Source organism: Phacochoerus africanus, chromosome 5 (assembly GCF_016906955.1).
Source record: "Phacochoerus africanus isolate WHEZ1 chromosome 5, ROS_Pafr_v1, whole genome shotgun sequence".
Classification (NCBI taxonomy): domain Eukaryota; kingdom Metazoa; phylum Chordata; class Mammalia; order Artiodactyla; family Suidae; genus Phacochoerus; species Phacochoerus africanus.
This window is the reverse complement of record NC_062548.1, coordinates 45187463-45201190: the sequence shown is the minus strand read 5'-3', so window position 1 is coordinate 45201190 and position 13728 is coordinate 45187463. Positions and strand designations below refer to the sequence as shown.

Sequence of the window (13728 nt, the reverse complement as noted above, 5' to 3'; positions counted from 1 at the left end):
CCGTCCGTCCTGTAGTCACTCGCCCTAGATGATCTCTGAGCCCTGACATTCTGTGCCTCCCATCATTGGGTGATGCTTTTCCATTGAGGAATAGGAAGTTTCTTACTACATGTGCTAAATTCCCCTGTAATTGATTTGGGTCAACACCTTCTTGACTTGAGTATTGAAGTGGATTGTTCCAGTGTTTCGGCTTTTTCTCGAGCCCGAGCAGTGGGTGGCCTGGTTTGGTTTAAGTGTGTGTGTGCGTGAACGTTGTCTTGTGTCATTCTTGCTTCCGGGGACTCACTGGCTCTTGGGTTTTGTGCATCTGTCAAAGGACGGTTGCCTGCTGGGGCTCACAACTGAAGGGGATGCCCGAGCTTGTAGATTTCGGAGTTCACGGTGGCCCTAGGCATTTCCTGGGGAAAGAACAGGGGGCGCCGGGGGTGGGGGTGGGGTCCCAGATTACATGCCCCAGAAGGACCAGGCGGGGACCCAGTGTGGCCTGACCCCTGGCGTGAGCTCTTCCGCGATGCCGCTGTGGGCGGTCAGAAGCCTGGCGCGCCGGGCTGCCCTCCCCTCCCCCCGGGCAGTGCCGTCCGTTTCGGCCTGTCCTCAGCAGCCATCTGATGCCTCACGGAGGGTTTCAGGAGGGTTTCCTGCGTCCCGTGCCCATGTGGTCCGTATAGTGGCCTGGAAGGAAGTCCGGGGAGAAGGATGGACGGCCTTAAGGCCGAGAACCCTCACCTTCCGACTTCACCCTCAGCTTTGGGTGGGCGAGGCCGCGCTCTGCTCCGCGCAGTCCAGGGGCAGCCCCAGCCGAGTGGGCCCCTGGCCCCCCGCTCGCACCTGGGGCCTGAGAGCGGAGCGGTCTGGAGGAGACGGGCTCCCTGCCGCCGCTGTTGAGAGAGGCGGAGCCGTGAGCCCCAGAGTGGACCGGGTTTGGCAGGCCACCCGGCCAGAGGCTGTGACGCGACACTAACAGTGCCCTTGGAGAGACCTCCCGTGTAGCCGAGTCCCGCCACCGGGTCGGCATCCTGGCTCACTTTCCACGTCCAGCAGACGCCCCTCTCCTGTTCTGTGGAAGAGACCGGGCGGGGGGGGGTGCTTTTCCAGGCGGGGGATTTTCCAGACACGGGAGCAGAACAGCCTGGGCTGCGGGCCTTCGCCCGGCAGTGGCTCCTGGCGCCCTGGCCGGTCTTCTCGGGAAGGCGTTTTCAGAGGCCGTAACCCGAGCCGCCTGTAGCCTCTGAGTGCGCGCAAGCTGCAGGCTAAAGAAGAGCCAGGAACAGAGCAAGCACCCCTGCCCCTGCGGCACGCCCGCGATAGGCTCAGCAAGAGGCTGGCACCTGTGTTCTGGTCCCGAGGGGGCCCTCTCATGCGACAGGAGCTGGAGATGGTGGGGCCCCGGGCGGAGGCCCAGGGTCTGCAGACGCCCCTCGAGTGTCAGCCTCGCCCTTGGGGCCACACGCCCTGTGACCAGTCTCCCCTTGTCTGGCTGTATCGGTGCCTCTGGAATGCGAGGGGGTTACCAGACGTGGCAGTTGCTTTTATCTCAAGTGCCAAGTCTGTCCTTGGCCGCCATTTGCCTGGAGAAGTGCGGCAGGGCGGATTTGGCCAAGTCAGGGGAGAGAGCTCCAGGGGCAGCTCAGAGGGCAGGAGCTGGGCATCTCTGCCACCGATGTTGCGGGTCTTGTCCAAGCAGACAGGAGAGAGCCGCTCAGCCTTGCAGAGCTGAATGGATGTATTGCTGGCTTCGAAAACCTCTACGGAGACGGCTCGAGATGCTGCATCTGTGTATCCGATACAAAGGGTTTAATACCCACTGAGGTCTTTCCCGTGAGAAAAGGTTGGAAATGGCATTTGACCAGGACAGCAGTGCTGCCCACTGGCACTGAGGGACAGGCCGGGAGTTTAGTAGCCATCACTGCCCTAAAATCATTTTAGTCCTAAAGAAACTACCAGTAACGCCCCCCACGCGTCACGAGCAACTCAGGCAGACGTGCCGTCGGGAGACGTGTGCATGGATATTTCTGATGCTTCAGCATCTAGTCTGCATAAAGACACCTCCGAGGGAAAGTTTTACCCCAAACTGTTTCGTTCTTCTTTTTTTTTTTTTTTCTTTTGAAGGTTTATTGAAGTCTAGTTGATTTGCAGTGTGGGGATGATTTCTGCTCTACAGCAAAGCGATTCAGTCCCACAGACCCACATGTCCATTCTCTTACGGATGCTTTTCCCATCGAGGTCACCCCGGAACATTGGGTGGAGGTCCCTTACCCCAGCCTGGCTGGGTTTTATTTTTCCTACTTGTGCAAAAGTGACGTCTTTCATAAAGGAGTGTTTGGACAGGACAAAACTGGGGGGGCGCAGAAGCTGCGATTCTCCTCTGGGGCAGTGGTCGTTTTGCTTTCTTTTCGTGAGGGAGTTAATATATTGAATCCCAAGGGTTTTTTTCCTGTTGCCCGTATTACAAGCAGTACATTCATCGCCGCATGAACAAGGTGTGGGGTTTCTTCTCCGGCTGCGCTATCACGTCAAGGGTGTTTGTTTTGTTTGACATTGTTTTTTAAGATTTCGAGAAGCTGGACTTCCAGGTCGTTGGGATTGCCGCTGACTGCATCCGCCAGGACCGACAGCCTCCTTTCCTCCTGTCCACAGCCGGGTACAGAAAACCAAGGCAGGGGATGCAGTCACTTTGAGCAAAGTTAGCATCATCTGAATTTTCACAGAAGATGTTTTACATTCCCCGCTGTTTTCACAAAAGAGTGGCCAAAGTGTTGCTCTGTGGGATGCGTCACAATCTAAGCCTACATTCTCTTTCTCAGCTGAATAATGCTCTTTGCATCCCACCTCTCTTGGCAATTTCTTACGTGCACTAAAGCACACCTGCAGTGGCTCTGATGAAGGTGTGTCGTTTACCGGAGTTCCTGCTGTGGTGCCCTGGGATTGGCGGCATCTTGGGAGCCCTGGGATGCAGGTTCGATCCCCGGCCCGGCACAGTGGGTTAAGGATCTGGCATTGCCGCACCTGCGGCCTAGGTGGCAGCTCAGCTTGGATCCGATCTCGGAGTCTCCATGTGCCGCGGGGCGGCCAAAAAAAGCCGGTCATTTACCTTCCCTGGGCGTGTGAGCACACACTCGGTCACTGTTGTCACACAGAGGAAGGTGACATTTGAGCAAAGGGGAGTATGCACGCACGTTTCATTTCTTCAAGCCCTCAGTCCCTCCGTTGCCCAGGCTGTTCGGGGAAATGAGTGACAGAAAGTCAACTCAGACTTGCTTAAGCAAAAATGAGGAATTCCCTGAAAGGCCTGTAAAACCAAACCGGTGGCGGGACGGCACGTACCAGTGGAGTGTGGGGACGGTAGAGCCATGAATCAGGTGTCCCGAGGACTTTCTCTTCTACTCTCACGCTCGCTCGCTCTCTTTTTTTTTTTTTTTTTTTTGTCGTTTCAGGGCCACACCCACAGCATATGGAAGTTCCCAGGATAGGAGTCAAATTGGAGCTGTAGCCACAGGCCTACACCACAGCCACAGCAATGCCGTATCCAAGCTGAGTCGGGATCCAAACGGGATCCTTAACTGACTGAGCGAGGCCAGGGATCGAACCCGCATCTTCGTGGATCCTAGTCAGGTTCACTAACCACTGAGCCGCAAAGGGAACTCCAGCCATGAACTGTTTTTAGATGAAGCCGGTAAGGTTTGGTGCCTAGAGCCGCCTTTCCTGATTGCCTCTACATATCGGGCCATTGTCGCTCTACCCACGTCAGCAGGAGTCCAAGGGAAATCTCCCTGAAGATGGAGACAAACGGGCCCAGGAGAGCAGAGCGGCACTGCCACCAGGGCCAGCCTGCTGGGCAGGAGCCCGCTGTGGCCGGGGGCTCGAGGCCCCGGCCCAGCCGCTCCAGCCCTGTGAGGGCAGCTAGGCGCAGGGCAGGGACCAGTACGAGTTAGCGCTCCCAAAACTAGAGTTTTCTAAATTAAATTTAAAATCTTGACAAATGTTTTTCTATTTTCAAGTAAGTTCTAGAAAACCATGAAACGAATTCATGGGACATCACTCCCAGATTCCCCGGGGCCAGCCGGGTTCTGCACACGGCCGCCCCACCCGCTCCGCTCGGCCGAGACCCGAGGGCTCCCGCCTCCATCCCGAGGGGCCCCCACGACCTGGACAGCCCTGGCCTCACACGCCAGTTACTGCAGAGGGTCCCGCAGCGTGGCTTTTGCCACAGGAGGCGGGGTGGGAGCTGGGCACGGGGTCCCTTTGCTCAGGCTGGCGCTTATCTGAGGGCGGGAGGATGCCGGGCAGAGCGGGCAGCTGCGGGCAGGGGGGGTGGTCGCCCTCGTCGCCCCCTAGGGCCAGTCACTCACCCAGTGCTGGCCATTCTTTGGGCCTGATGTTTCTTTGAATGTCTTTTGCCCCATCCTAGTTCCTGCCACCCCGTCACGTGGGTCCCCCCGCCGCCTTCTCTCCATCCCAGCCCCGCTGCCCCTGGCATGGCCTGGCTCAGGGGCAGATCCCATCTTCCGCCCCGGCTCCTTCGCTCCCTCCTTCGGCAAAACGTCCCGGACACCAGGCGATGCTGCAGGCCTTCCTGAGGCAGGCATGCCGATGGGGACCTGCTGCCACGCGTGCAGATGGGGAGGCCGCGGGGCAGGGCTGTAAAGGGGAGAGACAGGGACAGAGCGGGGCACTCTCCCCGTGGGGGAGCGCCTTTCTCAGGGCTGGCTGCTCCCCAGGCCCCCTCCCCAAGCTCTGCCCAGACCACTTGCTCTTCCCGCCCATGCCTGGCTCCTCGCGCCTGTCCCTTTGACATTCAGATGCAGGGTCTTGAGTCCCTGCCACCCAGGGTCCCCAGGCTGCCGCTTCTCTCCCCAACACACATCCCAGGGAGGTGCTGGGCTGTGCGTGCAGACGAGAAAGGAGGGAGCTCCCGCTGCCTCCGCACCCCACTGAGCTGCCTGGCTCCTGGAGGTCGAGGCCTTGTTCTGGGGTTTTCAGCCACGTGTCCAACACTGCGCCATAGGAGGGTGGAAATTTCTGTTTGGTGGTTGTGTCTAAGTCAGTAGCCGAGGGCCACATGGAGCCACCGGTATTCATTCACATGGGGCTCATGCGACTGAGATGAGTTTTTGTTTTTATTTCATTGTAATTAAATTGAAAGAGCCACATGTGGCTGGGGCCACCGTGCTGGGAAGCGTGGCCCCGTAGACAGCCCTGCACCCCCACTTTCCTCCGAGGGCGGTGTCTCTCGCCTGTTATGTAGCCTCAGGCAACTGGGCAAGATGCTTACTCGGTGGAGTGTCTTCCTTCCAGTGAACATGTTCCAGAAAGAGGGGGACCCCACAGTGTAGGGGTTTGAAGCAGGAGAACAGAAGAAAATACTGTGAGGAGTTCCCGTCGTGGTACAGCGGAAACAAACCCAACTGGGAACCATGAGGTTGTGGGTTCGATCCCTGGCCTCGCTCAGTGGGTTAAGGATCCGGCATTGCCGTGAGCTGTGGTGTAGGTCGCAGATGCGGCTCGGATCCCGAGTTGCTGTGGCTCTGGTGTAGGCTGGCAGCTGTAGTTCCAATTAGACCCCTAGCTGGGAACCTCCATGTGCCACAGGTGCGGCCCTAAAAAGCAAAAAAAAAAAAGAAAGAAAAGAAAAGACTGTGAGATGAGAAAAAAAGCCTTCCAGCTCTTTAGGAAACCACAGCGAGGTGATGAGATCTTTGAAAAGCTGCGAAGGTCTGGTGGCAAGTCCACTGGCCTTGTGAGCATCCGGTGCCGACGGGCAGGGTTGAGTCCTGGACCCTGGGCTTCATTTTCTCTTCTGTTCTTTGTGACAATGCAATTGAGGTCAGTGCAGAAAATTGTAGCTATTTGAAGGGTGCAGTTGGGTGAGTTTTGACATGTCTACACCTGGAAAACCACCCCCACAGTCAAGAGAGTGAGAATCTCCACCGTCCCCGAAGCTTCCTCAGGCCCCTCGGCGGTCCGGCCCCTCTCCCCCGCTCCCCGTCCCCAGGTGTCCTCGGGGACCACGGGTCTGCTCGCTGCCTCTGCAGGGGGATTTGCACTTCCTAGACCTCACTTTATGGAAACGGAATTCTGGGGTCTCCCCCTACTTCTTTCCCCAGGCCGCTGCTTCGAGACTCACCCAGCGGTTGTCGTTTCACTCAGGCCTTGCGGTGGGGGTGGGGGGCCTCCCCGTCCCCAGGGTGGGAAGTGAGGTCTCTGCAGACACTGGGGGCTGCGCTCCATCCGTCATTTGGTTTGCTGAGCGCCCCGTGGGCGGAGGTCAGGAGAGGCAGGGTCCCAGGAGGGCACCCCTGTCAGCGGGGGTGGCGGGACAGCTCTTGGGGAGTTCAGAGTCTCTTGTGTTTGCTACTTTTGTTGTTGTCTGCCTTGTGTCCACTGTTGGCTTCATTTCTGCTGCGCAGCAGAGCGGGTGCGTTAAGCACACACGCCCTTCGGTGCGCTGCTGTTCCTACCACGCCAGGGCCCTGCCGCGGGTCCTCGAGTGTATCCCTGCTCCGTCCATTAGTCCACACCTGCGAGGCCCCAAAGGGAGTGTAGGTGCGGCTTGTCCACAAGGGCAGGTGCGGAGCGATGCCGTCCCTTAACGTTCTCTGGGTGGCTTTGCTTCCTCTGGACCCCCGTGGAGGGGCCAAGGCCAAGGGTCTGCACAGCCAAAGGCCTGCGGTCCGCCCTGGGAAGCTGAGGCTGAGCCGGGTACACGGTGAGGGGTCAGCCAGCAGCTGAGACCCCTCCCGAGGAGCGGGCATCTCGAGAGTGACCTTTCCCAGGTCGGGCCGTTTGGTCTCCCTTTTTCTTATTTCCCCTCGTACAAACCATGTGGTGTACCTTGCTTAACGACTTAATAAATGGCATACGTATTTAACATATATATTTAACAGGTAATATGTAAGTGAACTATACTATGTTGAAATGTGACTCTTTACACACACAAAATTTTTCCTGTCTGTCTTACCAATTCTTGAAAACCAGTGTGGAGAAAGCCAGTGCTGGAGTTGCTGTTGTGGCCCAGTAGGTTAAGAACCTGACCGGTAGCCATGAGGATGCGGGTTCGATCGCTGATCTCGCTCAGTGGGTTAAGGATCTGGTATTGCTGTGAGCTGTGGCGTAGGTGGCAGATGTGGCTAAGGATCCCGTGTGGCTGGGGCTGTGCTGTAGGCCGGCAGCTGCAGCTCTGATTTGACCCCAGCCTGGGAACCTCCATATGCCATGGGTGCAGCCCTAAAAGACCAAAGCAAAACCAAACCAAACCAATGCCGTCGATGCTTTTTTTATGAATCCAGCCTGGTTCTTGGATTCCTGTGGTGGCCTGACGTCTCGATGTGTCTGAAACCTGAGTGTGGAGGTGTCCCCCTCTCTGCCACCCCCATACGCGCGTTTGGACGTCAACAGTCACAGCCCCAGAACATGGAGTGCTAGCTGGGAGGGAGCCTCTGAAGGCTGAGGTCAGCACCCTGAGCTCCCGGCAGACACCGATCACTACCGGGGCCAGCCGTCAGGAGAGAGTGTCTCCCCGGCACAGCCGCCTGTGCGCTGCCCCCCAGGTGCCCACGCTGCCTGCCCAAGAGACCAAAAAGCGTTTTTCTTTTGGAAATTCACTCTGCCTCCCCTAGGAAGGAGTCACTGGTCCATGATACGAAAGAATAAGATCTTTGGTTCGTGTTGAGTTCATTCCTGACGAACCAAGCCGGACTGAATTACTGCCTCCACCTGACCCTGGCCTGGAGGACCTCGAGGAGGGAGGATTGGATCGCATGTGCTAATTTACCATGCCTCTCATTCCAGTAGCCTCAGGTCGGGGGGTAAGGATCCGGGGTTGTGGTGGTGCCGTGAGCTGTGGTGTAGTCGCAGATGTGGCTCGGATCCTGCGTTGCTGTGGCTGTGGTGGAGGCTGGCAGCTGCAGTTCTGACTCGACCCCCGGCCGCCTGGGAGCCTCCACGTGCCCCCATAAGTAGCAGGTCTCTGAGATCTGCCCTCTGCCGCGGCCACACCGTCTGTGCATAGAGTGTGCCCGTGGGAGACTCTGACCCTTTCGCCCAGGGCCCTGAAGACCCGCTCGGCCCAGATGCTCAGCATTAAAACTTCCTTCTTCCCGTTTCCATTCACGGTGGGTATGCGCACTTGGAGAAATCCAATAAAAATTGAAGAGGGTAGGAGTTCCCATCGTGGCGCAGTGGTTAACGAATCCGACTAGGAACCATGAAGTTGTGGGTTCGGTCCCTGCCCTTGCTCAGTGGGTTAACGATCCGGCGTTGCCGTGAGCTGTGGTGTAGGTTGCAGACGCGGCTCGGATCCCGTGTTGCTGTGGCTCTGGCGTAGGCCGGTGGCTACAGCTCCAATTCAACCCCTAGCCTGGGAACCTCCGTATGCTGGGGGAGCGGCCCAAGAAATAGCAACAATAACAACAACAAAAAGACAAAAGACAAAAGACAAAAAAAAAATTGAAGAGGGTCGATGTGGCTTTCTGCTGGAAGTCTTTTTTAAAACCCGGTGAATTTCATTGCAGCTCATAGTTGGACAACCGTCATCACAACCCAGTTTTAGAGCTTTTCCCTCCCAAACCCCAGTCCACGCCCCCCCCCCCCACTGCCGGTCCCCTGTGGTGGCCACAAGTGTTTCAAAGTCTGTGAGTCTGTTTCTGTTTTGCACGTAAGTTCATTTGTATCAGTTTTTAAGATTCCACAGGTGAGTGATGTCACATAATGTTCGTCTCTCTCTCTCTCTCTCTGACTGACTTCACTTAGCACGTTAATCTCTAGACCCATTCGTGTTGCTGCACCTGCCAGGATCTCACTCTTTTTTCTGGCTGAGTAATACTCCATTATATATCTGCATGGAAGTCTTTTTTTACAGGCCTGACTCACCCTGTCTGTGACCACTGAAGAGTCTCAATTCTCTTAAATTTGAAGAAAATGATCTGTAAAGAAACACGTTTTCTGCTTCCTCGACAACCTCTGTCGGATTTTTGGTGACGTGAACTACCACACTGAACCGAATTCCCTGGGGACACAGCTCCCCGCCTCCCAAAGCTGCCCTCCCTCATGCTGGGGGAGAGCCTTCATTGCAACGTCCTTTCCTCATTGATCCATGAAGCGCCAATCGCGAAGCCCCCGAAGTACTCGTGAGCTGCCCTTCGCTTGCGTAGCCGATTCTCACCTCTTCAGAGTCTAGCCTTGAGTGCGTCTTCATAAAAAGCCACGTTTAAGGATCTGTCTGGTCTTGGCCAGACACTGGCCTGTCACGTGATTTATTCCCGGGATTTTTTTTTGCTTTTTAGGGCCCCCTCCCCCGGGGCCTATGGAGGTTCCCAGGCCAGGGGTCCAGTCACAGCTGCACCTGCCAGCCTACGTCAGAGCCACAGCAACGTGGGATCCAAGCTGTGTCTGCCACCCACACCGCAGCTCATGGCAACGCTGGATCCTTGACCCACGGATCGGGGCCAGGGGCTGAACCCCAATCCTCACGGATGCGAGTGGGATTCTTAACCTGCTGAGCCACCACGGGAACACCCTCTTCCCGTGATGTTGACACAGACACTGCGTTTTCCATTTCAGTGAAGTGGCTGGCTCGTGTTTCCGTTGCCTGCAGTTGCTGTGCTGATGTTGACATGGCTGGTTCAGGAGGGGGAAGGAGGATTTCTTGTAAGCAGCTCCTGGTCCAAGGCTGACACCAGAGGACTGGCTCTTGCCCCAGAGCCTCACACCATGGTTGGCAACGGAGGGCCACCCATGTCCTGGTGCCCGTGCCCAGCCCCCTGGAGGCTGCGGATCCCCCGTGGGGCTCTTAGGGTTTTTGGTTCCTCTGGGGAGTTGCTGCCGTGGCTGTGGTCACTCATGCCCCCGTCCGCCAGGGCTTAGGGGAGCAAGGGTGTGGCACTGAGGACGGAACATGCCCGGCCCCATCGTCCCTTGGCACCGGGACACCAGGTGGCCTGGGAGCTGCAAAGGCGACGTGGGCTTGCCGACTCCCCGCCTTGGCCTTGAGGGCATCGGTGGGGGCACGGCTGGCTCAGATGGTCTCCGTCTCAGCTCAAGCCCCGCGTTGCCTGGGGCTGAAAGGTGGGCCGCTGTCCTAACGGCACAGGGTTTCTGTGTGTGACCTGGTTTGGGACCAGCTTCCTCGGGGATCTCGGAGCACAGGGCTCGTTGGAGGGCGTCACAGGGCCTTCCTGCACTGTCGTCTTCGTTGGCTTTTCATGACCGCCTGTCAGGAGAGATTCAGGGCGGTGCTTCTGACCTTCTGAGGACTCTAGGAGGGCAGTTCCCGTCGTGGCACGGTGGCACCAAGTCCAATGAGGAACCAGGAGGTTGTGGGTTCGATCCCTGGCCTCGCTGAGTGGGACGAGGATCTGGTATTGAGCTGTGGTGTAGGTCGCAGACACGGCCTGGATCCTGCATTGCTGTGGCTGTGGTGTAGACCGGCAGGTGCAGATCCGATTAGACCCCTCACCTGGGAACCTCCATAGGCCGCAAGTGCAGCCCTAAAAAGACAAAAAACAAAAGAAAACAAAAGACTCTGGGAGGGGGTTTTCTTATATCGCCTTTGTTTAGAAACCTTTTTAGCCGACTCTCAAATATGAAATGCGGGTCATACAGTGAAATAGAGGTGGGAAATCTCGAGAACTGATGTTAGCACCACAGAAGGGTTTTCTTGTTGTCACACTTTGGTCTTCTGCCGCTGGCGGTGGGGCAGTGCTCAGTTGAAAGAAAGGGAGAACTGGTTGTTGCCACTGTGGCGCAGCGTTAATGACCTGACTAGTATCCCTGAGGACGAGGGTTCGATCCCTGGCCTCACTCAGTGGGTTAAGGATCTGACGTTGCCCTGCGCTGTGGTGTAGGTCGCAGACGTGGCTTGGCTCTGGTGTGGCTGTGGCTGTGGTGGAGGCCGGCAGCGGCAGCTCCAGGTCAACCCCTTGCCTGGGACCCTCTGTGTGCCGCGGGTGCAGCAGGTGCATAAAGAAAGGGTGACGTCTCCACCTTCCAGCCCCAGCCCCCACCTCATATGTCCCTTCCTCAGGGTGAGTTTTGTTTTCATCCTAAGTCCAGCCCTAAGCATCGTGTCGTGAAAACTGGGGCCCCTCCCGAGGACCAGAGCCTGGTGCTTTCTCCCAGTCCAAGTGCGTATTCAACATATAAACATCGAAGTCGTTCGAGTTGATGCTGCACTTCCTCTGCAAGGATGCGCGAGGGGAGGGACCAGGGAAACATCGAATCCGGAGACCCCAGTGGGAGACCCCGTGTCAGCTGGTAAACGATGCTGTCATTACTACTCGTTTAAAAAAACCTTTGGTGAATTCCCTGGTGGCCTCGTGGTTAAGGATCAGGCATTGTCAGTGTTGTGGCTGGAGTTACTGCTGTGGCTTCGGTTTGATGCCTGACCTGGGAACATCCATGTGCCACGGGTGTGGCCAAGAAAGAAACAGGTAGGCATTGCAGTGTAAACGAGCGGATGCATCAGGTCAAAACACGACAAACTGATCACACGCGCACACACTCTCTCTCTCTCTCACACACACACACACACACACACACACACACACACACAAAAGTCCGGAAGAATGTCACTGGGTTTTAGCCGACCCGCTCAGGATGTTAGAATGTGGTTTTTCGCAAGGATGGTTTTCGCTTAACGTCATCTGCGCTTTCTACAAAAGCCTATGTTTAGGTTAGTCTTTTAATTTTTTTGAGTACTAGGAATTTAAGCTGCCTGGTTAAAAAGTAGGTCTTTGCCGGCCAGTTAACTGCATTTGTTGACTCTTCGTTGACTCTTCGCGTGCTGGTCAAGGCCGCGGCCCTTCAGGGCCGTTTACATTCACTTCTGAGCAGCTGCGCCCTTTGCATGCGTCTCCCAGCAGTGAGGCCCTTATTCTGCCTTTTACTCAGGTCACCCGTGGTGTCGTCCATAGAGATTTTCTCTCTGCCGCCTCCCCCCACCGCTGTGTTCTGCCTTCAGTCACCTCACAGGCTGAGCCATCCTTTGGGCCGGAGCCCCAGTGGTTTCCGCACAAAGGCCTTGGAGAGGCCGCAGTGCAGCAGGGACCCAGAGGCGGGGGTGGGGCTCGGGGTGCAGCTGTTCCAGGAACTGCGGCCACGTCCACCGTGGAGTCCTCGGCTCTTGCAGATGCCTGGAGCCAGGACTCAGCAAGCAGCTTTCCAGCCCCGTCTTCTTGAGAGTCTCATCCTCTCCGACATGAGTGCTTCCTACAAAGGAAGCTGCTGACGAATATTTCACTCCCTCCTGGGCAAAATCGAGGTGTTAACAGCTTCCCAGCAGGCTGTGGCAGGGCTGTGACATCAGTGGCCTTGCCAGCCTGGGGCCAGTCCAGAGCCCAGCTTCGCCCTGCTCTTGGTGTTGCACTGGGTCTTTCCTCAGGCCGGTCAGGGTTTCCTTTGTTTTGCAAAGTGCTTTCCTCTCCCATGATTTGATGGTATTTTTGCTCAGAAACTCACCCTGTGAGGTGCAGGTTCCCGTCCAGACCGAGGACGCCAGGAGCAGCACGGTGCCTGGCTCGTTGCCCACACACGGAAGCTTCCTGACCTGAGCTGGGTCACCTGCTGGGAGCAGAGCACACCTGGCTCCTTGGACGCCCGGTATTGAGAGGAATGATGTGGCGCTGTCGCAAGAGCACTGGCTGCATGCTCTGTGGGGCCCAGTGCACAGCTGGAAACGCAGGCCCTTCCTTGTTCAAAAACTTAAGAATTTCGGGAGTTCCCCTTGTGGCTCAGGGGTTAACGAATCCGACTAGGAACCGTGAGGTTGTGGGTTTGATCCCTGGCCTTGCTCAGTAGGTTAACGATCCAGCATTGTCATGAGCTATGGTGTAGGTTGCAGACGCGGCTGGGATCTGGTGTTGCTGTGGCTCTGGTGTAGCCCGGCAGCTGCAGCTCCAATTTAACCTCTAGCCTGGGAACCTCCATGTGCCTCCGGTGTGGCTCTAAAAAAGACAAACAAAAAAATCGTTAAGAATTTCAAGGTCAAAGCGGCTGTGAGTGGGCCCAGGCTGCGCGGTCCGTCCTTGAAGGCTCTGCCAGCCCCTGTGTGGCTGCGGCAGGCGACAGGTGCACGTAAGGGAGACGGCTCTGCGGTGGGGAGGCCGTGTCCTGGGCCCCGCTGTCCTCCGGCGGCCCCCATCCCCGACGCCTGTGTGTCTTCCTTGCGTGTCTAGAAATTCATCGAGTTCGAAGATGCCTTGGAGCAGGAGAAGAAGGAGCTCCAAGTCCAGGTGGAGCACTATGAGTTTCAGACCCGCCAGCTGGAGCTAAAGGCCAAAAACTATGCAGACCAGAGTAAGTCACCAGCCTGAGAGGAGGCTGCCTTTGCATGTGTTTGTGGTTCTCCCCCGAGGGCTCCTGCCCGGCCAGGGGGGTGTGAGAGCCCCGGATCAAAAGAGCAGGCAGCCCCAGCGCCAGTGGCGCCCGTGGCTCACATTGCGGTTCCCCCAAGGATTTGTTTTCTTTTGTTAGGCCGCTCAGGGTATTTCTGTACCGGCCTCAAATCGTTTGTGGAAGTAAATTAAGCCCTTTCACCAAGGTTGCAGTCTGACCCCGAGGCCCGGATCTGGGGGCTTCGAGTGGCCCTTAGGGTGTTCTTTCCTGGCCTAGAGGTGCTGCCCCGGTGGTGAGAGTCCCACGGGAACCCCCTTCCCCCGCAAGGAGGGGTGAAGAAAGGGTTTTGTTTTGTTTTGTCTTTTTGCCTTTTCTTGGGCTGCTCCCATGGCATATGGA

At 56.9% G+C, this 13728-nt stretch overlaps 1 protein-coding gene across 16 annotated transcripts in view; it reads left to right on the top strand.

Annotated features, from left to right (window-relative positions):
- Nucleotides 1-13728, top strand: part of MAPK8IP3 (mitogen-activated protein kinase 8 interacting protein 3) — a 43935-nt gene that overhangs the window by 1311 nt on the left and 28896 nt on the right. For all 16 annotated transcript variants that reach the window (XM_047780956.1, XM_047780949.1, XM_047780946.1 and 13 more), the window contains exon 2: nt 13170-13290. In XM_047780956.1, the coding sequence (XP_047636912.1) occupies nt 13170-13290 (121 nt within the window). The remainder of the gene's footprint in view (nt 1-13169; nt 13291-13728) is intronic.